A 25,828-nucleotide genomic window follows, 5' to 3' on the forward strand; every position below is an offset into this window, starting at 1 on the left:
CTGCGCAACGTATTGAAGTGATTCTGCTAACTTACGGGCCTGGACTGTAGGCTTTGAGCATGCCAAATTGTTTGCCATATGTGTTACATCCTCCTTCTCTCATCATCGTCACCCATCATGCGCCTCTTTCTTTCCCTCTTCCCCTTCCCCTAACCCCGAGTAGCTGGCTAGAGGAATGTACCTGAGGCAGACCTCTCGGCATTTCGTATCATTGAACTTCTCTCTCGACTAACTATAATTTCACTTTTTATTTTGAAGGCAGTAATTTGACATAGAAGCTGCTCGGCCCTAGAAGCATGAGCATTTAGCACATATGATGTCATTAGAATTAGAGAAGCCCGTCGCCAAAATAGGCCACGAAACAAGTTTTGATTGCTCACGCAGTTCTTTTCTCACATTGCGAAAGATACGATTTTCCGCATAATGCGTGTTACTTGCACAATTTTCTGGAAAGATATATCGAAAATAGTGCTATTTCAGTCGATATGACGTAAACTACTATTATTTATTTATTTATTTATTTATTTATTTATTTATTTATTTATTATTTATTTATTTATTTATTTATTTATTTATTTATTTATTTATTTATTTATTTATTTATTTATTTATTTATTTCGGTTGACAGGGTACCCTGCAATCCCAGGAATCGATTCGGCGAAAGGAAATTCAAGCACATGCAGTTGAAGCGTATGGTACATTTACATAACGGCATCATTTACAAAGGCACCATAACTAGAATACGAACAACGCTATTAAACGCAGAGCTTACAAATAAAACATATGGTTAACTATATATAGCTCAACAACGAAACACGTTTAGTACACCGTATATCCAAGCTAATTAACGTTCTTCTTCTGCTTTCTGGGGTTTTACGTGCCAAAACCAGTTCTGATTATGAGTCACGCCTTAGTGGAGGGCTCCGGATTAATTTTGACCACCTGGGGTTCTTTAACGTGCACACCCAGCTAACGTTAGCCAAGGTGTTAAAAAAATAATAATAAAGCAGCATACACAGCGCATGATACGATTAAAAGACCTACGCTGTTCAGTCGTAAGAAGTCGAAAAAAAATGTACGTCTAACCAACTACTGCAGTGGTTTATAATGCAACAGTACCAGTTGATGTCACGGAGTAGGGGGGTGGGGGGATTGCTTAAGCCTCTCTGTCGACAGAACGCGCGCGCTGAGCAGAGCTCAAGATTCACGCGAGATGTCGGGCGCGCTGTCTTTCCTCGAATATTATGAAGCACGAATTCGAATGCGATCCCGGTTGGAAAACACGACTCAAGGAAAACAGATCATGGCATGGGATAAACAAGTCCATGCGAAGCCAGAGCCCGCGGAAGCGACCATAACGCCACCATGGCATACGGAGCCAACAACGCCCTGTCGCCAGATGAAACGCGGAAGGTAGAAAAATATTTGAAAAGCGATTGGAACTAAGAACACCGCAGCACACCATTGACGGACGCTGCAATCACAAACGACATAGCAAGCATAGCTTGCGTTAGCACATCTGCGCCCCAACACAATGGCTATCACACATGTCAGCTTCCCGGGAGTGCAACCTTGCACGCAGAACTCTTAGTTATATGGGGGGCGGTCAACACCATTCCCATTGACATGGGAGACATTGTAGAGCAGAGTGTGCGAAATAATTATCGGACCCTTACTGACTCGTACGAAGCGAAGCGGTGACCGAATTAACGGTGCCTACGACAGATGATGCTATGGCCAACGACATCAGAGAAAAGCTGAAGAGAATACAGGACAATGTGACAAATGTTGAAATCCTATGGACACCGGGGCACACCGGCACGGATGGGGGAAACGCAGTCGCTCAGGCAGCAAGCGGGTGGGCTTGATTACACGTACAGCTCCCCACACTCCATTTCCTCGCCAAACCCCGCGCACCAAAATCCATACCTAAAGATATTGGCCGAAGGCTCTCCTAGCAGAGCACTGATGCATTACATTCGCACTAAAATAAAAGCAGACAGTAAACGGAGACTATTCGAAGCTACACCAATGCATGTGTTTGACGACAAGGGCGGGCTTACTGCACGGAATAGTTTTTTTTTTTTTTTTTTTTTTTTTTTTTTAATAAGGCTATGGCCAACGCTGCATACACGCCACACATAATTTAGAAATGGCGCCAAACCAGCCAAGCTACAATTGCGAACACTTATACCCGATGCACACATTGTCAGGAGTCATGCAACAACTCATTTGGAGCTGTGCAACTTTTTCACAAGGGATATCCAACATTCAACGTTTACTGCACGGAGACATTAGAACACTCGGAATTGGAATGCAAACTAACCCTGAAACAGAGAAAGCCGTTGCGACATATGGCAGACAAAGTGGCTTGTTTCAAGTAGTGTAGAAGGAAGGGGTCGACCAGCCCGTGCGAGAGCGGCGGAACTGAACCTGCGTCTGCATAAAGCGGAAGATCAAAGACTGAGATGAAGATGTGCCTCAGCCATGTTACAGTCCGGGAACCCACATTCCTTTCCCACCTAATCCCCAACAGTGGCCTAGAGCCGTCCCCTTCCTAAAAATAAAGGCTTTAGTCATTCATTCCTCGAATATTGCGCAGCGCGTCCCGACGACGAATGCGCGTCTCGGCGACGGCGACGCGGACTTTGTGGACACCTTTCCAAGGAAGCGCGTTGCGACGCCCTCGTCCTCTGTCTCAACGCAGCCGGCTCGCAGCTGGGGAGCGATCACCTGAGTGGAGTGTCGTGTCACGAGCCCAGGCGTCACAACATCATGACGCACGGCGGCGCATGTGTGCGACCCAGCATGGGCGTCACATACGTGCAGACTCGTTTTTGTCAGGCCTTCTGGCTGCTGTCACTGCAAAACTTTCCCGCCGCGACATCGCCGCGTCGTCTCACGTTGTGAATTCACCCGAGTCGGTGATTCCATTCCATTTCGCCCTATAGCTTAATTGTGGACGTTGTTGGGCATGCATACGCATGAACGTTGCACGAGGTTGGAAGTTGTATGGGACGAAAACACGGTGTGAGAAATATTTCTTACACCGTGGATGAAAGTAAACACGACTGTACACATCGCGTTTAGTTGTAATGGCATTTAACTCACGGCTTCACAAAAGCTTCCCAATTCACATACATTCCAGTATGTGCGTTCGGTCTACACAATATTTTTTTTTTTTTTCTGTAATCGCTTGTGACAGTAGATCGCATTTCCGGCCTTCCCGGATAGATTTCTGGAAGAGTCGGAAGTTACCTTCATGAGAAATCCCAATTTGCAGGTAGCTAAATTGAAAAGATTTACCGACAAACTTTTTTTTCTTTCTAAATATTCACTTCAAGACACACGTTTCAATTGCGCACTCGTCGCTTGTTAGCTGAACTCTTACTGGCACTTTACTTTCAAGATGTCCGTGCTTGAAATGAACAATGAATTCGTAGGCGTTCCAATTAACTGTTGCCCAAGAGCATCCTTGTATAGCAGTTCGGGATTTAGGTGGAACTTAGCTGAAACGCCAATGCATTTTTTTTTTTTGTACAATTTTCCTGCGCACGGATATCTCGAAAATGGTGCTGGTCGCCTGCCTTCTAAGCCATGACTTTATTTTCGGCTTCAATTTCACAATCGCAACATGTGTCCTGAGTGAAAACTCATTCAGGAGCTAAGTATAGTGAATTCAGGTTAATCAACCTGAACAGGTCAAATTACATATATGCGGCCTGCAGTGTTGTTAAAGTTCGATTATTTCAAGCGACGATAAACGTGAAGGGTATGGGTCTTGAATATTTGTTCAAGTTAAAAAGAAAAGTTCAAATCAGCAAGATAAATATAGAAGACTGCGCTCGAGGCAGAATATACTATAAGTATATTAGTGTGCTTCATTATCAGTTCCACGTGCGACAAATAGCCTTTTGTAGAGAAAAACGAGCTGCGTTCTTCTACGAAATTGTGGACACATCATGCGTAGTCTACCTTGATCACTAAGGAGGTACGCTGTCGTAGCCTGGCTTCCGTTATGTGCACTACAAACTGCTGTCATAGCGAAATCCTGACAGGGACTTTTCATTTTTTACAAATGTACTTGCATGCGATGATGTGTACCGCAGCTTTACCTCCACATGAAAGTGACTGAATTCTGTTGTTTCGCGTGGAAGATTCCGTATTTCAAAAGTGTGTATATCGCATGCTTACTTTGTCTTTTCTTTAGAAATCACGTATATACCACCTCTATAAACCACCGCCTCTTCACGTGAATTACTTGATAGACGAACGTATTACTTCTATCATGTAGTAATTGGTTGTTTATTGAATTAAATAAATATATTAATTAATTAATTAAAAAGCAAGAATACTGCTGCTTATCGCACTGTAACTGTCTATATTGCTTGGCAAATCACAGTGTTCAGATGCAGGGCTTCCTGGACTAAAAAAGAATATTAATTAAATTGTGGTACAATCAGCTTTGACCACCTGGGGTTGTTCAATGTGCACCTAAGTCAAAATACACGAGCGCTTTTGCATTTCGCTCCCATCAAAATGCGGCCAGTATCGAATTCCCACGACCTCAAGCTCAGCAGCGCCACGGCATTTAACCAGTAAGCCACCGTGGCGGTTTTTCCGGGGCTACGATATGCATTAACAGTGCAGTTAATATTTTCCCAGAAAGCCTCTCTCGCGGAGGAAAACGAAGCGAAACGCCATTGTATTTCGCGGAAGATATTGTGGATCGATATCTCGTAATGGCTAGTCCCAGGATTTACGCTACATTGACGTGGCCTCAATCAACGACCCGGCTTCAGTCCAGCCATTGCTGCACGTGCCCTGAAGTAATGAAATAAAATTTTAATTTATGGACCTCTCGTATTACATTTTTTGTCTGCTCGATTATGGCAATTTGTTGAGCAAGAGGTGTCCACCTCCTCAAGTATCAACTGTGTGGAGCGACTGGTTGCGCTACCTGTGACCGGCAATTTTAAAGACAACGTTCAGAGAACTTAACACCGTCTATATTCCCGTCAAAGACCGTTCCTTCAATTACAGCGCTCGCGGTTGACAATTCTTTCACAACAGCGAGCCTGAGTTGCGATGGTCGTCGTGAAAGTAACGCAATTTTTGCGAATCTGAAAGGATTGCGTACGTGGCGCGCAGCGGGAGCGAGCAACACCTAATTTGCGTCCTTGCAAATAACGGAATCGCGGACTGTTTCTAGCTCGCAACCCCGGAGGGTTCTAGCTCCGGGGGCAGCAACCGTTCCTCGAGCCGCTCGGGCAACAGCAACCGGCGGCTCGTACGGCTGCTTTGCTCGGAAGCAAACACAGCAAACAGGGGAGAACCGCGCTCCCGTGGTTGCTAGGCGCTCGCCATTGGGCGCTACTGCAACGTCACGCGCCCAGACAAGCCCCCCCAGTGGTCTGAGTGGCCCTAGCGCCTGTGTCGTCACACAGACAAGCAGGTGCACATAGTGCCGCGTACGTTGTCAGTAATACAGACAAGAAGGTACCAAAACATCACTGTTGTGCGGAAGCTGGGAAATAATTGCGCTCGTAGCGCCGCCGCAAACTGCCACGCGTCGAACAGGTGCTTTTGGTTTCCTGCGATGTCTACAGAGTGGCGCTAAGAGCGTTATATTCGAGCTTTGCTCGAACGCCTGTGCATTTTTTTTCCCGCCCTGGCGGAGTTCGCTGGGAGCTACTGTCGCTTGCGCCACTAAGGATTTTGTGGAAAGTCGTTCTCGAGGTCACATGTTGGCCCGAGCAGCAGCTCGCGTCGCCAGCTGAGCATCCCTTCAATGTTCGGTTTACGCTCGGGCGGTGTAGTGCGGTGCGAGTGTTGTGTCGTGTCGTTGCCTGATTGCCCGACAGTGGTGGTGTGACGGTCGTCGATGCCTGCGTCTTCGGCACAGTGCGGATAGAATCACACTTTCGCAGTGTTCGCTGACAAGGTAGGATGACTCCCGTGGCGCCCGCGGACGCTGTTTTCTCTTCTACTGTTCGGGCGCGGGTGGGGAGAAGGAGATCGTGGGAGGCTTCTTTTTTTCGCAGCCGCCTCTTTGGAAAGAAAAGAACGCGACCGGCGGTTCCTCGAGAGCGGGAGAGACAAGCAAACAAAGTATAATAAACCTTCTTGGTTGGCGATGGGCGGGCGTGGGGAGGGAATGACGGAAATAAAAGAATTAAAACGAAAGGAAGTGAACGGCGCAGCCCCTCTCAATTCTTCCTGGAAATCACTGCAGCAGCAGCAAGAACAACATCGGCTCTGTAGGCATCTCTCTCGGGTCACGCGGTGTTTTTCCACGGCGTCGTCTCTCCCTCCAGTGGCGTCGAGCGGTCTGCTGCGTAGGCTTCCCCCACGGCAACCCCCACAAAGGTGTGTGCACACGCGTTCTCTGATCTCTCGTCGTGTGAGTATCAATGCACACCGTAGCGTCTACTGGTGCTGCTTGTCTCTCTCGTGCGAGGCACGTTCTCAAGGCTGCTTTCACCGTTCGTATGATGCAACGACGTTGCTCGGTTTACGCGAGCCGACGGCTCGCTTCCCTTGCGTTTCACACCTGCTCCAGTGGCAGTGACCCGCTGATGGCTTGGCGACGGCGCGCACTGTTCGCGTGCCGATGTGGCCTCGCCAAAGCGCGACCCAGATGATAGCGCGCTCTGTGTGAGTATGTAGTGTACGCGTGCGGTCGCAGATAAGATCCACGGTCTCGCGCGTAGAGGCCTTGCGCAGCTGGGGAGCGCGAGTGCGAATCAGCTGTCCGTGTCGTTTCTCACGTACTTGAAAACGGTGATGATAACGCTCTCGAGATTGTATTTTCCATTTAGGATTTAAGTGATCAGCTGTGGAGGTACAGCGAGTAGCCTAAACGAGATTGGCTCGAATTCCCATGTGGCGTAGCTCAATTTCTATTTTAACGTTAAACTACACACATTTGCAGGCCTGTACTTTTATGTCTTCAATTGTCCATCTGCAAATACACTTCTTTTGCAGGCCTGTACTTTTATGTCTTCAATTGTCCATCTGCAAATACACTTCTTGGGTAGCATGTGAAGAAAAAAAAAAAGGAAAAGGGCGACAAAATCAAACGCTTTGATATTTACATAGCGAACATGACACCGCCTCCTTCGCGTCTTCTGAGCAGAAATTAGTCCCGGCAGGAATGTTTCAAATACTAGCAAATTATGCCACTTCCTTGCTCGAGCCATAACTGCAGTAAATGCAAGGTCATATCTTCATATTCAGCCGTCACCCCCTTTTGACGCCTACTACGTCATTTCGGATGTGGGCGTGCGATTATCTGCGGAAACGGATGTGCCCGCAGAAGAACGAAACCATAGATTGACCTAGCACGCTCTCAACACAAGGCCAGGTGTGCTGCCGGGACCCTCATTCTGCAAGAGGGAACATATTACAACAGCATGTTTGTTTTCAGCCTTTAGTTTCGGAGGCTTGACTCGTGATTTGTGATGTGTCAGCACAATGGGAATATTCTTTTACCTTAGTGTAGCTGCCTCTTTGTTTGAGAAGTGTGGCAGAGAGCTTAGTTTACTTGAACAAAGGTAATGCAGATTATGATTTCACGGAGTACGACATACGTATGTTACGATTGCTAGATATCCCAAAAGGAATGCTCAATGAACGAAATGCCCCAGCAATACGCTGAAATCTCCTGCAAGAGAGCATTGCATAAATGGCAGAGAAGTGCAGCAACATGTAAAGAATGATGTGCTGTCATGTTTCACTGCCTGAAAACGAAGGGAAGTCGTTATGGGGAGGGGGGGGGGGGCTGTTGCGAGAGGTGCAACATTTCACCGAGCCATGTTTGTCATTTCTGACTGCATGCTGAGCAAGGAAACAGAGGTCTTCCAGTTTGTGCCGATGTCTGCACACTGGCACGAGTGTCTGACTCATTGCTGTGGAGAAAGAGATTGTAGCGGCCAGTTGCCCTCTGTACATAGCATTTGCAGCTAAGGAAAGAAACCCAAGACACGTCGTTGGAAAATAACACAAGTGCAGCCATCTTCTTGATGGTTTGACTTGATGTCGTGTTGCTTTTCAAGTGTCAGGTTATAGTGCAATCGGAGAGAGTCCATTTTCTAAGCGTTTGCTAACATTATAGTTAGCCTATTATGAATGACACTGGTACTTTTGTGTGTCTGTAGGGGCGGGGGGGGAGGATGAGGGGGGGGGGGGACATCTGTAACCATGTACAATGCAATGGAAAAATGTATGCAAAAGGCCCTAACTTGCCTCAAGTTGCACAATATATGCTGCTGATACTAGCAGATAATTTTCATATTTCTACAATGCAACAAGGCATCAACAAGAACCAGGAAAATGCGAAAGGAGGAAGGAAATATTAACTTGTGAACAGCCTGCTGGTTCTGAGTTAAGTGATCTAATTCGTAGGCAGGCAGACTATCTGTAGACTTGTTAGATTTATAAGTGATTCAGGAATACAAGAACCTTCACATTGACCGGAATACAAAGTTACAAGTGCATTTCCCAGCTTCTCTGGCCACATTTTGATCACCATGGAAGCGAAATCTGAAAGCGCTCATTTAGTGAGTTATTGTTTCACACTAAAAAGCCCCAGATGGTAAAAATATAATAATAATAATAATCTGCAGCCCCTCACCTTGCCATTCTTAATAGCCAAACTCTGGTTTTGCAATGTTATTTATTTTTCTGACGTAGAGGAAAGCAAATTTCAGTAGAAAAATATGATGCAACAACAAAAGCCCTCACTTTCCACGAGGCCCACATGACACATGGACTGATACTGTGAATTGCTAGGATTTCTTTTTAAAGACTTTTTACATTCGGTGTGCAGTTCACTAGTTCAAATCTTGTAATCAGAATGCACCGTAGTACCGTGGTAGCAAAAAACGTCATTGCCACATCTATGAAAGAGTCTTCATTCTCTCATATGCTGTGAATTCTTGCTTCAGTTGAGCCCTTTTGTATTGAGCTATAGAAAACGTCTTACACAAAAAGACTTGCAGAATGTCCCAAAAGAATTTTGATAAATATCCTAGGTCGGAATGATATATTTTAAAAACTGAATTTCTGCAGTACGCAAAGCACAGAAATTCTGCATTATTCAATAAAGTTGTGAAAATCCTCAAATTATATCAAGTTTCATGTAAATGAAAAAAAAAATGGCATCCACCTAACTGCCACAAAATGCTACAAAGGGCCCCATTTTGATGTCCTTGAAAAAGCAAACTTCACAGTTGAAAAATTCGTCCAGCTCTGGGGATGGAGCCCTTGGGACCAGTGCCTTCTCAGGGTAGTCACTTTACCATCTGAGCTAAGTAGCAGGCTAGCAGAAGTCAGATTGAGGCCAAACTAATTCACAGCCCAAAGTGCTGGGAGTTTGAACAAATGAGATATTTGAATAAGTTACTCCAGCTTGCAGATTTCTGCTAAACATATTTGAACAATTTGTTCATGCTTGTAGCATTTCTCTTCAGGTGCATGTTTCTTTTGTAGGTCAAATAACTGCAGTCTTCTTTATCCTGCGTCTGTACGCAAACTTGTTTTTCATAGAACCAAGGCCTGCCAAGCAGCTCCACTATATATTGTGGCTTTGTCCTGACTTCCGTGTACAAGGTACAATGGCAGCTATTGTGAGCTGTAGGTTACGTGCATTTATTTGTTAATGCTTCAATGCCCAGGAGTGTTTCTAAAATGTACCCTTATAATTTCAATCTCTGCCGCATAGTTTTGCATAGTTTAGCTCTTGGAACTCTGCACAGTTGACTGGAAATGTATTGTCTTAAGAGGAGCCCTGAAACACTTTTTGAACATAGTAAGAAAGCTTTGCAGATCTGTTGTAAAGGCTGCTGTGAACATGCGAGCCAAATATTATTGTGCTGCATGGAGCAGGGAATTTACAATCTCTGTCAAACACGGTGAAATACTGCCTGCTCTGTCTTCGGCAGTGTCGTCATGCACCAACGCTTTCGGCAGATTTCGTGATCGCAAGAGCATTTTCACTAATCAATACATAATTGCTAGTTTTTAGTTACATAAATGAAGCATATATGTGTTTGCGATCACAAAAAGACAGAAAATTAATTCATCTTTGCACTGCCGGTCTACACACAATTGCACATAGCTGCGTCTGACTGGGGACGACTTTCTAAGGACAGTACATTCAGAACATGGAAAGAGTGTGTTATTCAAACAACTTGTAAGCAAGTGAGCAAACTGGCGGAAGTTTCACTAAGAAAATATCATCATGTGCCTGACTGCAGCATAATACTAGACCCATTTCAGTGTCCTTGGAAAGCAAACATTGCAGTTGAAGAATCTGGCATGCCAAATCTGCCATGTGCCCTTGCGGGTTTCTGCAGAACTTATTTGAATAAATGAGTTTCCTGGTGCTTTAAGTTGTCGATTAGATTGTCTCCCAGTAGCCATCTGCTGGCCTTCTTGTTAGCTTGGGTGGTAGGAGAAATTGCCCTGAAGATATATAATGTTAACAAGGGGGGGGGGGGGGGGGACATATTTAGTCTTTCTTGCTGTGATATTGCCAGACGTCCGAGGATCCATTTCAAGTGGTGCAATAACTACCCTGTTACTATGGCGGAAATGCATTCCTAGTAGTGTATCGACAAAATAGCCATTTGGATGATTTTAGACCTGCATTTTCAGCCTTTTGTCAACTTCTGCAGTTCCTCTTAATTGGCATGCATTTGCCAGTTTTTGATTGTCTTCATACTGTGAACTGTGAGATCTCTCAGGTAAACAAAGCTAAATTAAAAAAAAATTACCTTTTCACCTATTAAACCTAAATATTGGCAAGAATGCAAGCCCACCATGTTGCATATAGCCTTCGTATGGCAGTGTCACTTGGATCCAGCTGTTGCACTGTCCAAATTGCATGACAGTACAATTTTCTTTTTTTTCTTCATTGCATGCCACCTTTTGACAATAAACCTAGTGATACATCACCCCTTGCCCTTGTCAGTTCTTGTGCTGCAATATAGCTGGCAATGTTAGTATCGACTTTGATCCACAACATGGAACATATGTTGGCTGTGGTTAAACTATGGTTTTCAAGCACCAAGGGATAAACAGTACTAAAAGTGAAGCTAAGGCAAAAATGAAAGAAAAAATAGGCTTTCATGCGCCTGCCTGTTTATTCTTAGGAACTGAACCGCCTGAATAGAAGTGCATCCCTGATTGTCTCCTCACTACACTACAGTGCAGCAGAGGCAATATTAATTTCTTTATATTCTTATATTTATTTCTTATATATTGTATCGCAACGTGTAGGCACCCATTAGGTGGTAGTTCTCCCTCAACGGAGACAGTCAACTCCCCACTCTGTTTTCAATGCCTGGACTTGCCGATGCACAGATGACCATTTTACTGTGGCATGACAAAAACCACCTGAAAAATGTCTGCACATTGTTGAGGTGACAAATGGAGAGACTTTCATCGGAGGAAACAAATAAGGAAGGCACATATATGCATGTGCAGACAGGACATACTACGCACATCGCAGGACCTTAAGCAACTACGTATCACAGCATGCATGGAGTACTGACCTGTTTTTGTGTGCTACAATTGCTTGCTTCATGGCCTACAGAGACCTGTCAATGGTAGATTTAGTTGTGTGCCAATGTGCTAATGTTTGACCAAATGAAGAATGATTTGGATGAATGGGGAAATTTTGCCACAATTCCATATAGGGCACCGGTGAGCTCATCTTGGCGTGCCCTAGTGTTGATCATATTTCCTCTTTGCATGCACTCTTTATGTTCACAGTGGTAGCATGCAGTTTACACTGTGGGTGTGTGTGCACACGCACGCTCATGCCTGCCTGTATGTGTACAATATGCTAGCATGCAGCAACTAACTTGGCCACACCTCAATGGAACACACACACTCTTTGCTTTCTCATAATATGCCATATGCTTTTAATGCAAGCCACAGTAGTAATTTGAGGGGTTTTACATCCCAGAACTGTATCAGGGCTATGAGGGATACCTTAATGAAGGGTGCCCGCCTGATGGAGGAATTTTAGCCTTTGTGGACCCTGTGACTTGCTCCAAGGTCGCCTGGGCTACTGCTCTGCTTCGTCCGGCTGGTGCTAGAAGAGCGAAAAGTTTTAAAAGTGAGAAGGGGGGGGGGGGGGGTTAGGTGAAGGGAGTATGTCTCTGGGCCTGCCACTCAACACTGGGGCAAATGGGAAAGGGTAGACATGATAATGTAAAGGGTGAGGGTTGATGATGATGCAATACCCCTTCTTCATAAAAGAACGGGGTAAGCACCTGCTGTGCGATGTCGTACTTGCCCAGTGTAGCCAGATATAATACCCACCTGACTATTGCTACAGTGCCGTTTGGTGGTGGTCTGGACTTGGCACGGATCACGCATGGCACAACCTTGGACAGAAAACGTGTGTATATGGATTCAATAGTGACCCTGGAACACTTCCCACTAATACATTTCTTTCTCATTTGTTCTGTCTTTTTTTTCCCCCTCTTTTCAAGTGCATGCATTGTCTATAATACTTGGTCTGACCTTGCTGCATCTTTTTATTTCTCACCGGTGCTCTAGTTGGGACTTGAATGAAAATCCTGGCTTTTAATAATGATATGCACTTTGTCAATGTAGGTAGCTAATAAAAGTGTTGTGATCATGTTTTGCCTTTCAAAATTTTATGCACTATAACAAATTTATTCCGACCCAGGTAATGGTGAAAAAATGGCTATATGGCATTATTTCATTTTTGCTCACTCACAGTTCTAGGGAAGGATCTTGGGTTGAAAAAATTCGGAGAGTATCACGTGGAGTGGGGAGGGGTGTCTGGGCAGGTGTAGGGGACGACAGTGTTTTGTAATGGGCACTTCTGTGCAGATGGGTGTTGTCCACTGGTTGCCGATTGTATATCATCAAATGGCAGTGCCTGATACACATTCAGCTGTTGTCAACCATTTGTTTTGAATGATGTGATGAAAAATGACAGAACAGTGTGGGTGGTGACGCCCTCTCGTGGCAGTGGACAAGAGGCGGCCGCATTTCGATGGAGACAAAATGAAAAAATGCCCGTGCGCTTGCGTTGTAGTGCACATTAAAGAACTGCAGGTGGTCAAAATTAATCCTGAGCCCTCCACTACGGTGTGCTTCATAATCAGAACTGGTTTTGGCACGTAAAACTCCAGGAAGAAGAAGTAGAATGTGGCTAATGACCTCGTAGATTGGGCGGCACGCAGTGTCTTTTCCAGGCAGTTCCACTTGACATGCTCCCCAACTAGCATGTTGTACACGCTAGTTCAACCGAGAGCTGCTACGTGCACTGTCCACCAAAGTGTTGTTTTTGGAAGGAGGACCTTGGTTTCGGCAACTAAATGATTTGTACGCACAAACTGTGTCTACACATGTACGACATATGAACATTTCGAGCTCGGAAAGACGCCACGTGCCGCTCAATCTCGGGAGGCTATATGTGGTTACCCCAGTCAGGGTTGGCAATGGAATAAGTAGTTATTACAAGTGTCGGGATGAATGTGGCATAGTTAGTAAGAGGGATTGGCTAGTCGGCAAGAAAAAAATACATATATGTTATATCGCATACATCTACACAACTTCCAGCAGCTACATAGTAACAGACAGCTACCTTTATTTGCTTACTGACTTATTTGCCTCCATTGCTGGTTTATGACTGCCTCACAGTACACTGCAGTGAGGGTGAGAGCTCCACTGTACAATGCATTCAGTAACATGTTGAAAGCCTCTCGTCTCGCTACACTTTTCCATGCTGGGAGGAGTTTCAAGGCACGGGCAGGGCAATGGAAGGGATTGACACGGAAATCTGAGTGCGCAGAGGCTTGATATTTTAAATAACACTCCACGTTTGAACATTATTATATGTCGCTGTACTGGTGCATTCAGTACACGTTGCAAGGTATGAGCCATGATGGGAGCAGTCTCCCGGTCAAGTTCATGGCAATAGCGTGCTCAAGAAGAAAGCAGGAATGGTTTTGATTTTTAGCAGTGTGCATCAACAGCTGTGTTTTCCTGCATCTACCTTCTCCGGATTAGGGGTGCCTATATCACGAAGCAATAGTACACTAACCCATTGAGAAGCAGTGGCACTCCATGACGAAGCACTTCGTGGCAAGTCAGTGTATGATTGCTTCATGATATATGCACAGCGTATCTGAAGAAACAAGACAGTGGAAAATTCAGCGTGTTATAAAAGCAGGTTAGATTTGTGTTGGAGATAAAGCCACTTCAGCAAGACCAACAACTTTTCGGCAGTTCTGAAATTTTCATTCACCTTGACTTTCTTCGAGGAACAAGTAGTAGCTAGACTACTAAAATGGGAGTCATGAAATCTTTTTATGTAGCAACAATGAAAAAAACGCAAGGTCGCATAGGACAGTTCTGGATGTTTTATCAAAACATCGGACTCAACTACATGTTGGAAGAAGTTTTGGGCCAAGAAATCGATGCCATCTGTTCCCCAGCCTTCATAATCTTGGCTTCATCAGACTTCTCTTTATTCATCAAAGCCTCCAGTTTCAGTCCACCGACACCACCAAGAAAACCCTTGCAAGCAGAGCTGGGCGTCATTATAAATCAAGCATTCCAGGATTGCGCCTGTCCTCATCTTGTGTGCTTTTTCTCGCATTATGTGCTGGTCACAATTAAATACCGGAACATGAGGCAAAATCCAAATTTTTTTCTTGCATCCTTATCATGCCTATAAATGCCTCTTTCAATGTTGGTCCCCATATTTGATTTACAGGGCCTAAACATTCCTTTTTCTGTGTTTTGTCTTTGCCTTATTTTGATTGTAATGTTATCACTCGCTGGAGAAACTGGATGAAGGCAGCAGGTTATTACTACAAACACTTTCCAGGTGTAAAGGCTGTTCGTAACAGCTCCGCAGTAGACTAGAGCATCACTGTGAGAAGGTCTCAAACTGCGCTACGTGACAATACACTTGAAGGTTACTTAGTACTTGTGCGCTCATTTCACATTTTTAGCCAATATCATTGAGAAACTTGAATGCTCACGCACAACTTAGACCCAAAATGTTGAGCTCATTTCGAATGTTCAGAAAAGGTTCACCACCATCCCCAGTGGGCCTGTTGCTCATAGTGTTCAAAACTTCCATCTGCCTTGGACCAAAATCCCAGCCCTTCGGTGCCGACTCGAAGGTTTTGACGAGTGAAATTCTGGAATTTTAGAGGGCGTTAGATCATCGAAGATTCCTGAGCACAAATACATGCCCCCTCACTTCGGTAGATGTTTAGCGTTCTTTTTCTGTATACAGACCAATGCTTAGTGAAAACAATGTGCAACATGAAATCCAAATACCTTGAGATGGTGCTAGTTTGTCACTGCTTTTGCAACTTTTCTCGTAGTGTCTAGGTACACTAAATTTCAGATAGATCTTGTAATCTACACAACGTGCCTAGTTCTGTTTTATCAAGAAAGTAAAGTGAATTCCACTAAGCCGGGGTTTCGTGGGCTGCATTCCTTAGAAAATCAAAATTTATCCTCATTTGCGCAGCGGAAGTTCTTATTATATGTGCCTATATATATAAGCGCCTACATGCAGGGTGTTTCAGCGAACACTTTCAAAATTTATTTAAGGTAGCCTGTGGCAGATAGCCCAATTCTAGTTAATGAGCTGGTCTACTCGAAGAGGCGGACATTACTTGCACAAAAAATTGAAAAGCACAATCGACTAATCAACAAAAATTCACGAATTAAGTTTTAACTAATGACCTGATGACCCATATTGCAATTTACAAATTGTAGTCGTAGAGTTCGCAAGGTGGATCCACTTGGAATTAATTATCAGGATGACACCAGTTTCGAGATATTACTTCCCGAACTTTGCGGAGAAATGCATTGACGTTCCAGTTAAGGGGGGTTTGTGCTTCAATGCATAAAGCGACGTTTTGTTAAGAAACTAACTGGAACACCAATGCATTTCTCTGCAAAGTTCTGGAATTAATGTCTCGAAACTGGTGTCATCCCGAGAATTTGTTCCAAGTGGGGATCGCCTTGCGAACTCCACGGCTACAATTTGTAAATTGGAAAGGGGCAATAGAGAGAAAGACAGACTGGGCTGTAGATATAAGTCATGGTTCTCCTATATGAAAACAACCACTTGTACTGCGAGAAGAGGCCTGATAAGTTGGGAAAGATGCGAAAATCAGAGCTGTGCGGTGATATAACACCACCTTGATGTTTCCACACCAGCTCTACATGTCGCCGTGAATTTCTCAGCGCTTGCTTGGGCCTAGTTAGTTAATTATCGGTAAGGATGGACTATGTTGTATTCTAATTGAGCCAAAGATTGAACCTAGTGTAAGAACTCTTACTGCACCACAATGGCCCGATTACAAACATCAAAATCCAGTGTCGCACTGACGTACTGGCACTAAGGGTTGCGATGTAAAAAAATTTTTGTAATTGTAGTTTACCTGTTATTTTCTCTCCAAATAACCAACCTATTACAGCAAAATTAACGAAAATAAAGCTTGGAAAGAATACCCCATCAGTTTAAACTGTTTAAGCTTCTGTTCAGTGTCCTTTTAAGGGACGGGTAGTTAGCGGTATAGACTGAAAGGCAAATGGTTTAGCTGATGTTTTAGTTGAGATTAAGAGGTTAAGAGATCTTGTCAGGTCGTGTAATATGTAGAGCAAGTGACTGGAGCTTTGTCGGGGTTGCCAGGGGAAGGGGAACACAGTCGAGGACAGCAGAGAATTAGGTGGTAAGATGAGAATTGCAGGCATGGAATGGAGTCAGCCTACACAAGACAAGGGTAATTGGAGATCGCTGAGAGGCCTGTGTCCTGCAATGCACGTGAAGTAGATTGATAGTGATGGCCTAAAAGAGCCACAATAAAGATTGACGCACAAAGTAAAAAAAGTCTGCTGTGTACTGTGCAACTCGCTTCCTGTTTGAGTTATGTGGCTGAAGTATTCTGCTGAACCAAGGAGAGAGGAGCGGACAAATTTGTCAGTTTCTTTTTTCATTTTTCTTTGTCCATGCAGGGGAGGCTTTTCGGCATTTTTGCTGTGATCACACAAAGTGAACTATGAGATATTTTAGTGCGGGGTTGAGAGGTAATTGTTGGCTTTCTCCTCCCAATTTTAGTGTAGGTGGGGTGTATGCATGGCAAAATGCATGGCAAAATTACTTTTCAAGTAATTTAGTTACTTTGCTAACTAAAAGTACACTTTGCACATTAAAAGTAGTGCTGTTACGAGATGAACACTTTGAAGAATCTGTGCTAGATATATTCTAATTGTTTTTCTGTTCCAGTCTAGTGTATGTTGTTTTTAGTGTCTCAAAGGTTTTTTTCACAGCAGCATAAATGGGCACGGCCAATCAATTCTGCAGAAATCTGCTAAGTGGAGGCAGTTTCATGGAAAGGAAAAAAGTCGTTCACCGGAGAGCAGCATAAACCTACAATGTAAGCCCACTGTGGGGTTCTGAGAAAGAAAGATTTGCAGTTGAAGATAAATTCGTCCTGGCCCAGGGATTTAATCTGGGACCAACGCTTTCCTAGAGCAGTTCATGCTACACTCTGGATGACAATCTTTCCTTCCATGAAACTTCCTCTACAAAGTGGGCTTCCGTAGAACTGATCGGCCATATCAGGTGACCATGTGCTTAGAGTTGTCAATTAATTCAGCCTCGCTCTGCGATTTCCTAGCTTCCTGGTTAGTTTGAATGGTAGAGGGACTGCCTCCAGAAAGACGTTGGCCTCGAATTCGATCTGACCAGGAAGAATTTTTTTCTTCAACTGCAAAATTTTCTATCCGAGAAACCCGTAGGGGTTTTCTTTGTAGCTTCGTGATACCGTCGAGTGGATGACAATTTTCTCTTTCAGGCAGCATTAACTGCATCTCAAATAGGGTGCTTAAAAGCCTCCATTGGTGCCTTGGCACTCTACAAGAATGTTCCTTATGTAGGCCACAGTGGCCGCATTTCGGTGGGGGCGAAATGTAAAAACACTCATGTACTTAGGTGCATGTTGAAGAACCCCAGGTGGTCCAACTTATTCTGGAGTCTCCCACTACCAATCAGAACTTATTCTGGAGTCTCCCAATCAGATCATAGATTTGACACGTGCAACCCCATTATTTAATTGATTAATTAATGTTTCTTATGTAGCGGAGCAGATGTTAAAGGATATGTACAAGATGGCCCAGCTATCGTGCACTGTGTCTTAAAATTTAGCGCAGCATTCCGCACAGATAAAAGCAATTATATTTTGTTAAAGGGACCCTTAAGATGGCACCAATATTTATTTTTTTAAATAATTTTTGCTTATTATATTTAAGGAAGATGTCTGAATACTAGGTTTTAATGCATCCAAAAACATTGTCACTTGTTTAGCATGCGCTATTTTTTGTGTGGCTCTATTTTTTTCAGTGTTTGAAAGAAACCTTGGGAAATATAAAAAAAGTTGACCTAGCTTTCTGCTTGTGCTCTGCTGCACTGCTGCTCTCAAACACGCTGCAAAAGAATAAATTCTGCCCGTATAATTGCTTATCTTGCTTAAATAAGGGACACGTGGCCAAGGTGGCCACTACACTCGCACCCATGTTTACATTTGTGCTCTCAAACTAGACTCGAGACTCGCCACTCCCAGGAATTTTGCTGCCATACTAAGACAGACATCCCGGTAAGCCAATGCAGCCGTTGCTTTAGGCATCGGGCGCGTTGAATTTGTTTGCAGTGTGCTTGCAGGGCGCACAAGCTGGTGGCTACCGCACTGTTTTTTGTTTGTTTTTTCAAAGTCAACAGGTTTTTATTCAGACAATGAAAAAAGAGCCACGCAAAAGATGACGTGCCACAATCAAGTGAAATTTGTAGTTTCGTATATGTTCTAGAGCATTGTATTGGTACATATGTCATAAATGAAACAACAGAAGTATTCATTCATTGTTACACACCCTCCGGTCAAAACTGTGTGGTTGCATGGCACTGCTGAGGAGATGCACCACAAAAGAGGAGCACTTGCCACTGCATTCTTGACCTGTCATCACAGACTGTGGTTAACTTTTGAACAGTGACAAATTCAAACACAACAAGCAGTTTTTAAAATGTAAATATTTTAGATCACTTGCCGAGTTCCAGTGATAACTTGAAACCTGATGTCAACTTAACATTTCTGCACAGCTTCATATTTGTTGAAGTATTTTCAATTTCCAGAGTTTGGGAGTGCCTGCAAACTCATCTAGTCATTCTCCATCAGCTGGGCTTACAGATGAAGCGAACAGGCTGGCAATATAAAGTTTGCATTCAATGCATGTCTTGCGTTATGCGCGGGATGGAAGAACAATCTAAACGAAGTAGGAAAGTTTATATTGGTTATGCTGTTCTTCTCTCCCATAAATTTTATAGTTTCATAGTTTTATGAAGGACATGTGGTAGTTACTGAAGAAGGTTAATGTGAGGGAAGTTACGAGATGGGAAACTCGTTTCACTTAGTGTTTATATTTGTAATTTATGTAAAGCATTTGGGTAACTTGTGCATGAGTCAATGCAGTAGCTTGACTAAAATAGAGTAAAATACAATGACTGGATTATACTACAGGCTAAGCACGACCATCAAAAAAATGAGAGCATTAAAGAGCAAGGCAAAGACTTTGCTTTCTCATAAGCTTACAGCAGCAGCTGGTAGCCGGTTCTATTTATTTCTTGTGCCGGAAAAAAATTCTTGCAAATGTTCATTCTGCATTTATATTCCTGCACCTTGAACTCATGTTCTGTTTGTAATGATGCATAGGATGACAAATGTGCCTAATTTTTTCAATACCAGTTTCGCCATAAAAAAATATTGTGAAAGAGATTTTCATGTAAGCTTCAACTATGGTGCTTGAGTGGTATTCTTATGTATGGAGCGATTTTGTTCGAATAAAAGAAATTAGTCTGGAACCCCCTGCGACTGTCCTTATCTGAACACATCCTGATCTTTATCACAAACTTAGGGTCATAAATTATGATTTCTTGCAAATTACACGCATAGGGTTTCTATTAGTGTTACAATTATAGCACCTGCCTTTTATTAGACATCATAGTTTTGTCTTAAACCATGGCTTAAATTTAGGACAACGCAGTGTTTGGATTGATGCCGGCACTTACTGGTCTCTTACAGTATGTAAGTTAACCAGCCATGCTTTAAAATTCCTTTTAAATTCCTTTAAAATGTGACCATGTTGACACCTGGTTTCAGGCAGAACTTCAAAAATCTGGTGAACATTATTCATTGAATGCAAGACCAGGGCCGGTATAACCTAAGGATTTTCCCCCACCTTTATTCTACTTCTTATCAAATAAGAGTACCGCGACAGACAAGGACGAACATAGGAGACACTGCCTTTCTTCCTTCTCTTCTGTTTGTGCTACTCTTGTTTCATAATTAATCCTTAGCAACTCGCCCAGGAAAGAGAGAGAAGCTGTTCATTGGAAGACAGGGGTTCTTGCTGGTATGCACATGACTACTAACATGCTACTCTGCATAGAGAAGGGAAGGGGATTAAGAGGTTCCTGAGGAGAGTGGAAAAAAAAGGGGCAGGAAAACATTTTTCAGTACTTGAGTAAACCTGATAGCGATATTTACAGGGGAGACAGTGGTAAGAAAATTCTAGCCTTTCGGTATCATGAAGCGAACTTTGGCTAAAGCTTTCTGAGAAGACCAATTTTCGAAATGTCATTGAGCAATGAATCCAAGGCCCACTGCCCGTTGACGGGCTGATCGTGGTGACAATGTAGTCAAAGCAGCATCCGGACCACTGAGCAATGTACGAGAAGGAAAAGAGTTGGAGTAAAATTGTTACGTCATCCCAGCCCTCTTTGTGCGATGCTTGCCCTGTCTTAATCCGTTGGTGTTATCGCTGTCTCTTGAGCAGTGAGAAAAGCAAACAAATAAAGGGTACTGTCTTCAGTAAACCTACTCCGGTTAGGTGCCCATCTGTGATCTTTTGATGTATCGCATGTCTGTCTTTTCCATTCTTTTTCGGTTTGACATATGTTATCATTGCATTCGCACATATTCTCTCAACTTGGGAGAAGTTGGATGTAGCCCATTTCTTCTAGAAGGTCTTGTCAACAGATGTAGCTCACAACATTTTTCAAAAGGTAGAAAAGAGCGTGTGTACCAGCCTTTACGTCAGTAAGCAGGTGACCTTTTTTTCCCAGCTGCAAAAGCTCCTGGGAGTGGCCTCCTCTTGGTGTGTTAGGACACCTAAAGCGCAAATCACCAAATCGTTTTATTATGGTACGATATTCTTTAAATAAAAACTAATGGTTTCATTAATTTGGCAGAAAGCCTTTATTACTGTGGCAATTGAAAAGTCTACCTAGAAAAAAATGTTTGTGAATATTTTGTGCGTTTGGTGGTAGCCCATTCCGTCACAAGAGCCAGGGGCCTCATCATAGCATTCATCATAATAAAGTTAATTTCAGTATTTTGTCATAGAATTTTACTATTATTCCTCCTTGCCCCTAATATTCTTGAAAAGTTATGGATTGGCTAGTGTAAATAATGTGGTGGCTTAGTAGAAGTGGAAAATTACTTGCTATGCAAAAGAATTTTTTTTAAAATAGTTTGATGATTGTTAAAACTTTTAACAGCATTTGGTGATTTAGATCACAATTCAATCAGGGTACATGTTGCAATTGTGGAATTGAAACCAGTTGATCCTGACAGCACATTAGCTTGATGAAAATCTCGAGACAAGCACCATTTCTGAGATAGTTGCACCACGAAATGTGCCTTAAATACATTAGTGCTTCACATCATCATCATCATCAGCCTATATTTATGTCCACTGTAGGACAAAGGCCTCTCCCTGCGATCTCCAATTACCCCTATCTTGCGCTAGCTGATTCCAACTCGCGCCTGCAAATTTCCTAACTTCATCACCCCATCTTGCTTTCTGCCATCCTCGACTGCGCTTGCCTTCTCTTGGTTTCCATTCTGTAACTCTAATGGTCCACCGGTTATCCATGCTACGCATTACATGGCCTGCCCAGCTCAATTTTTTCCTCTTGATGTCAACTAGAATGTTTCATATAGCCCTTAGCAGATCAGTTCTGTAGAAATCTACAAGGTCGAGGAAGTTTCGCGAGAGGGTAAATTGTCATCCACCCGACAGTGCAACTGGCCACCTACCCATCTACCAGAGTGAATGACAATACTCCCTTTCACATAGACTTGTGCTGCACTGCATAAGAAAGGTTTCCATTAAAGATAACGTGTGGATTGCCGATGTATTTCCCCGCTATGTTGGCAATATGTATCGTGAAAGATTCACTAGTCCTAGCATTTCTACTCAATGCACATATCTTGAACACTGACCAGACTTGATCTAGACTTTAAACCTCTTTCTTCACCACACCAAGCTGGGCAGTCCTGCCTCTCAACTGAACTGCTGGCTATACTATGGCAAGGCTCCTGAGTGACCCCTGTGATAAAATTTTCTGACCAGGCACTTGCAGCATCTGCTCCAAGGCACCAGAGTGTACAGGTGCTCCTCAAGCAGCTATGCACGACTTCTCATTGCAGGAATTGCCAAGGAATGTTATTAACCATTTAATGGCCAAGCTGAATTCGTCCTACCATTTTTATTGCAACAGCAATTATGAGGACACTCGAGGTGTGTTTACACCATCGCTGTTGTCGCTGCTGGGCTGTCGCGACATCGACGACACATGCACAGCCCATGCACAGAGGGTTCCACAGTCTCCAGAGGCGCGAGCAACATGCAGTGCATTTGTCTGCAAAAGCGACGAAGCCGGGAGGACACGCCTTCACATTCCGCTCAGTCGGCTCTTGCAGCGAGGCCCGGGCAGCGTTCTGCCTTCCGCTGCCTGGCATGAGCATTGTTCACACGAACACTAATGTTCCTGCTGAGCCGCTGTGTGCATACCACACTGCGGTGCATACACTGGTCTGAGCAGAACAGACAGCATATGTCAAGCTCAAACAAAACTATCTAATCCTTTCATTGGGCTCTTACTAACACCAAAGCTTTTCTATTGGTCTCGTTTCGTGCACCACCAAGGTGCGATGCCAGCGATGCCGCTGGTGTTGCTTGTCGGCACATCAGCATTGTGAGATGACTGGGCGCTGTTCCTTCCGCGCAGCAGCAATTGCTTTACGTGCTGTGTTGCGCCAACATGTTGCCCCTGCGTGTTGTTTGAACACTGTCACTTTCTGTGCTTCACTGCTCGAGCAAAACTGCCAATTTTTGTTAACATTGCCCAAGGACAAATCCTGCTCATCCACGCAGAAGACTCCTTACGCAATTTCTCGCCACGAATGAGTCGCGCACGTCTTGTTCGTCCCACCTCCTACTGCGGAGTGTGGGTGCGTACTTGTGCATATAATTTTGTAGTTTACATTCCTTTTGCTGTCATGCATTGCGATAATAATATTTAACCCTTTCAGTGTCAGGTTTTTTTTTCTTTTTTTGGAGGTGATGCAACCCCAGCGTCGGGTTGTTTTCTCGGATATTATAAAACACACACATTTTATTTTTATTTTTTTTTTTCTTTCTTTTTCTTTGTGGTCCTCACATTCCTGTCTGACAAACGGCATGTCAAAAGGAACATGGCAGGACAGAAACACGAAAACGTACTGGTACATCAGTGACGCTGAAAGTGTTAATACATTTGCGCATTGTTAGAAAAGCTGCCTTTCTTGAAGCACGTTTTGTTATTGAATGCCTTCACTGAGTACATGAAATAAGCCACACAATTAATATTTCTTCGATGAGGACCTGATAGCCGCACATCATCAAAGTAAAAAAAAAATTGGGGCACACTTGGTCCACTTTTGCAGGAAAGTACTTGGGTGGTAAAGGTCTAAAGGAACGTTACGAGGAATCCCTTTACGGAATAGAAAGGAAAAGTGAGTTGCTGATATGGTAGTTAAGATTTTGCAGAAGTGAACAGGTATATTAGTGCACAGAGCAGGTGACCATGGGTCTTGTAACAGAATGGGTGCCAAAATAAGTTGTACGGTCGACTCCCATTAATTCGACCCTTGCGGGAGCGCAACATTTGTTCAAATTATCCAAAGGTTAAGTTAACAAATGGCGGCAAAGTTAGCTAACTCAAATCTTTTGTTTGTAGATTAAAGGTGGTCTGTATGTCTCCTTGTTTTTTGCTCTTGAAGCATGACTCAACAAGCATGACTCGAACAGCACTGATATGTTTAAATGCTAGGAAATGCACCTGTTGGGGAACTCCTATATATGTTGCCACGACATTTTCTTCAAGGTAATGTCGTAAAAAAAAATCTTCTGGTAACAATTATGAAACCAAGGAAACATAGGGGAAATGATGTGTTTTTAATTGAACTGTACAATTAATAAGGAAAATGGAAATGACTGTGGAAGGAAAGACAACTTCCCGCGTGTGGGAGCCAAACCCGCAACCTTTACATGACATGGGCAATGCTCTATCAATTGAGCTACGGCGGCATCTGTACGTTCCTTTTCACTTTCTCGGGTATTTGTGTATGTACTAAACCTAGCCCTGGGACTGTTAGCCAGCGCCATTCACGGCCATAGTGGTGGATGTGGAGCATCCTTTTAACTGCCAGTGTCACATAATACATGAAGTTAGGAGCAAGGTAATAGCCTATAAACCCTCGTACGCTACCTCAAGTCATCAAGGCTGCCAGAGTCAAGACCCTCACTATGCAGTGAGCGAAGTTCGCTTGGCTTCATATGGATGTCATATTCATATATTGGTGTTGTGGGTTGCACTCTTGAATGCAAAATATCATTTTCTGTGTAGTCCTCTGGTCTCTGCATATATTAAGGAGACATTTTCTGTTTTGATGCACTCGTAAGGTAGTTGTCTTTTTTTTTTTTTCTCCAGTACATAGCTGTTCCAGGCGTGAGCGGATAGTTTAGGATGGGACAGAGACCATTGAACAATCTGAATCCCTGGCAGCAAGACTTGCTGAATTGCCACGGGTACACAGGTTAACCGACCTCATTCTTTATGGAAGCAGGCAAAGATATTACAATGCCTCTAAACAAACAAAGGAAAGGAAGGAAAACAATGCTGCCATGTGCTAGCAACTGACACTGTACTGCATAAGTGATACACCTGCGGCGCAACAGCTGCTTGTAGAATGCAAGGTTGATGACACAATCAAAACAGTCATAATGTGAACACTGAAGAAGAATAAGAAGGTAACAAGGAATCTACAGTTCCACAAGCACCTACTCCAGCATCCAAAGATGAAATACACAGCTGGCTTACACACATGCTCCTTGCTTCTATAATTTTTGTTGTTAATAGATATTTGTGCCAGCTCAGTACGTGTGCTCTGTTGAACTATGGCTGTCGCGAGAAGCCCACACAGTACACTGCCAAACGTGTCTGGGGCTACCGTGCTCAGAACGAACTGTTCAATGCACTGTGTACATCCAACACCAATCTGGATGCACGATGGAAAATACATAAAAGGAATGACATAGAAGGGACAGAGTGGTGAATTTTTCCATATTTACTTTTACTTCGTGTTTCTTGCGTTGTGTGTTCATATATAGAAAACTTCTCTGCTCCAACGGGTTTAACGTTTTTACAATTCGTAGTATTGTGTCATGTGTCTGACACCTGGGTGCGGTGGGGTGGGTCACCGGCTCTAGTGTCCTGATGCACAACGTAAGGGTTTGGGTTCAACTCGATCTCTGTTATAGGTGCTGCATTTCTTCGTGGGGTGGAATGTAAAAATGTGGATTTGCTGAGCTTGGGCGGTGAGGGGGGGGGGGGGGGGGGAACCCCAGGCAGTTAAATTAATTCGGAGCCCTG

At 43.7% G+C, this 25,828-nt stretch overlaps 1 protein-coding gene across 16 annotated transcripts in view; it reads left to right on the forward strand.

Annotated features, from left to right (window-relative positions):
- Positions 1 to 25,828, forward strand: part of LOC119441479 (inositol hexakisphosphate kinase 3) — a 129,698-nt gene that overhangs the window by 95,309 nt on the left and 8,561 nt on the right. For 2 of the 16 annotated variants that reach the window (XM_049661335.1, XM_049661336.1), the window contains exon 2: positions 5,840 to 5,944. The exons of 6 other annotated variants lie outside the window; for them this stretch is intronic. Coding sequence is in view for 5 of the 10 variants with exons in the window: in XM_049661330.1 (XP_049517287.1) it covers positions 12,389 to 12,412 (24 nt within the window). In the remaining 5 variants the exon portion in view is untranslated. Of the gene's footprint in view, positions 1 to 5,738; positions 6,370 to 6,407; positions 6,658 to 12,349; positions 12,413 to 25,828 lie in introns of those variants that run through there. 8 more of the 16 variants (XM_049661330.1, XM_049661328.1, XM_049661332.1 and 5 more) reach the window with 7 other exon arrangements.

This window comes from Dermacentor silvarum, chromosome 2 (genome assembly GCF_013339745.2).
Source record: "Dermacentor silvarum isolate Dsil-2018 chromosome 2, BIME_Dsil_1.4, whole genome shotgun sequence".
Classification (NCBI taxonomy): Eukaryota; Metazoa; Arthropoda; class Arachnida; order Ixodida; family Ixodidae; genus Dermacentor; species Dermacentor silvarum.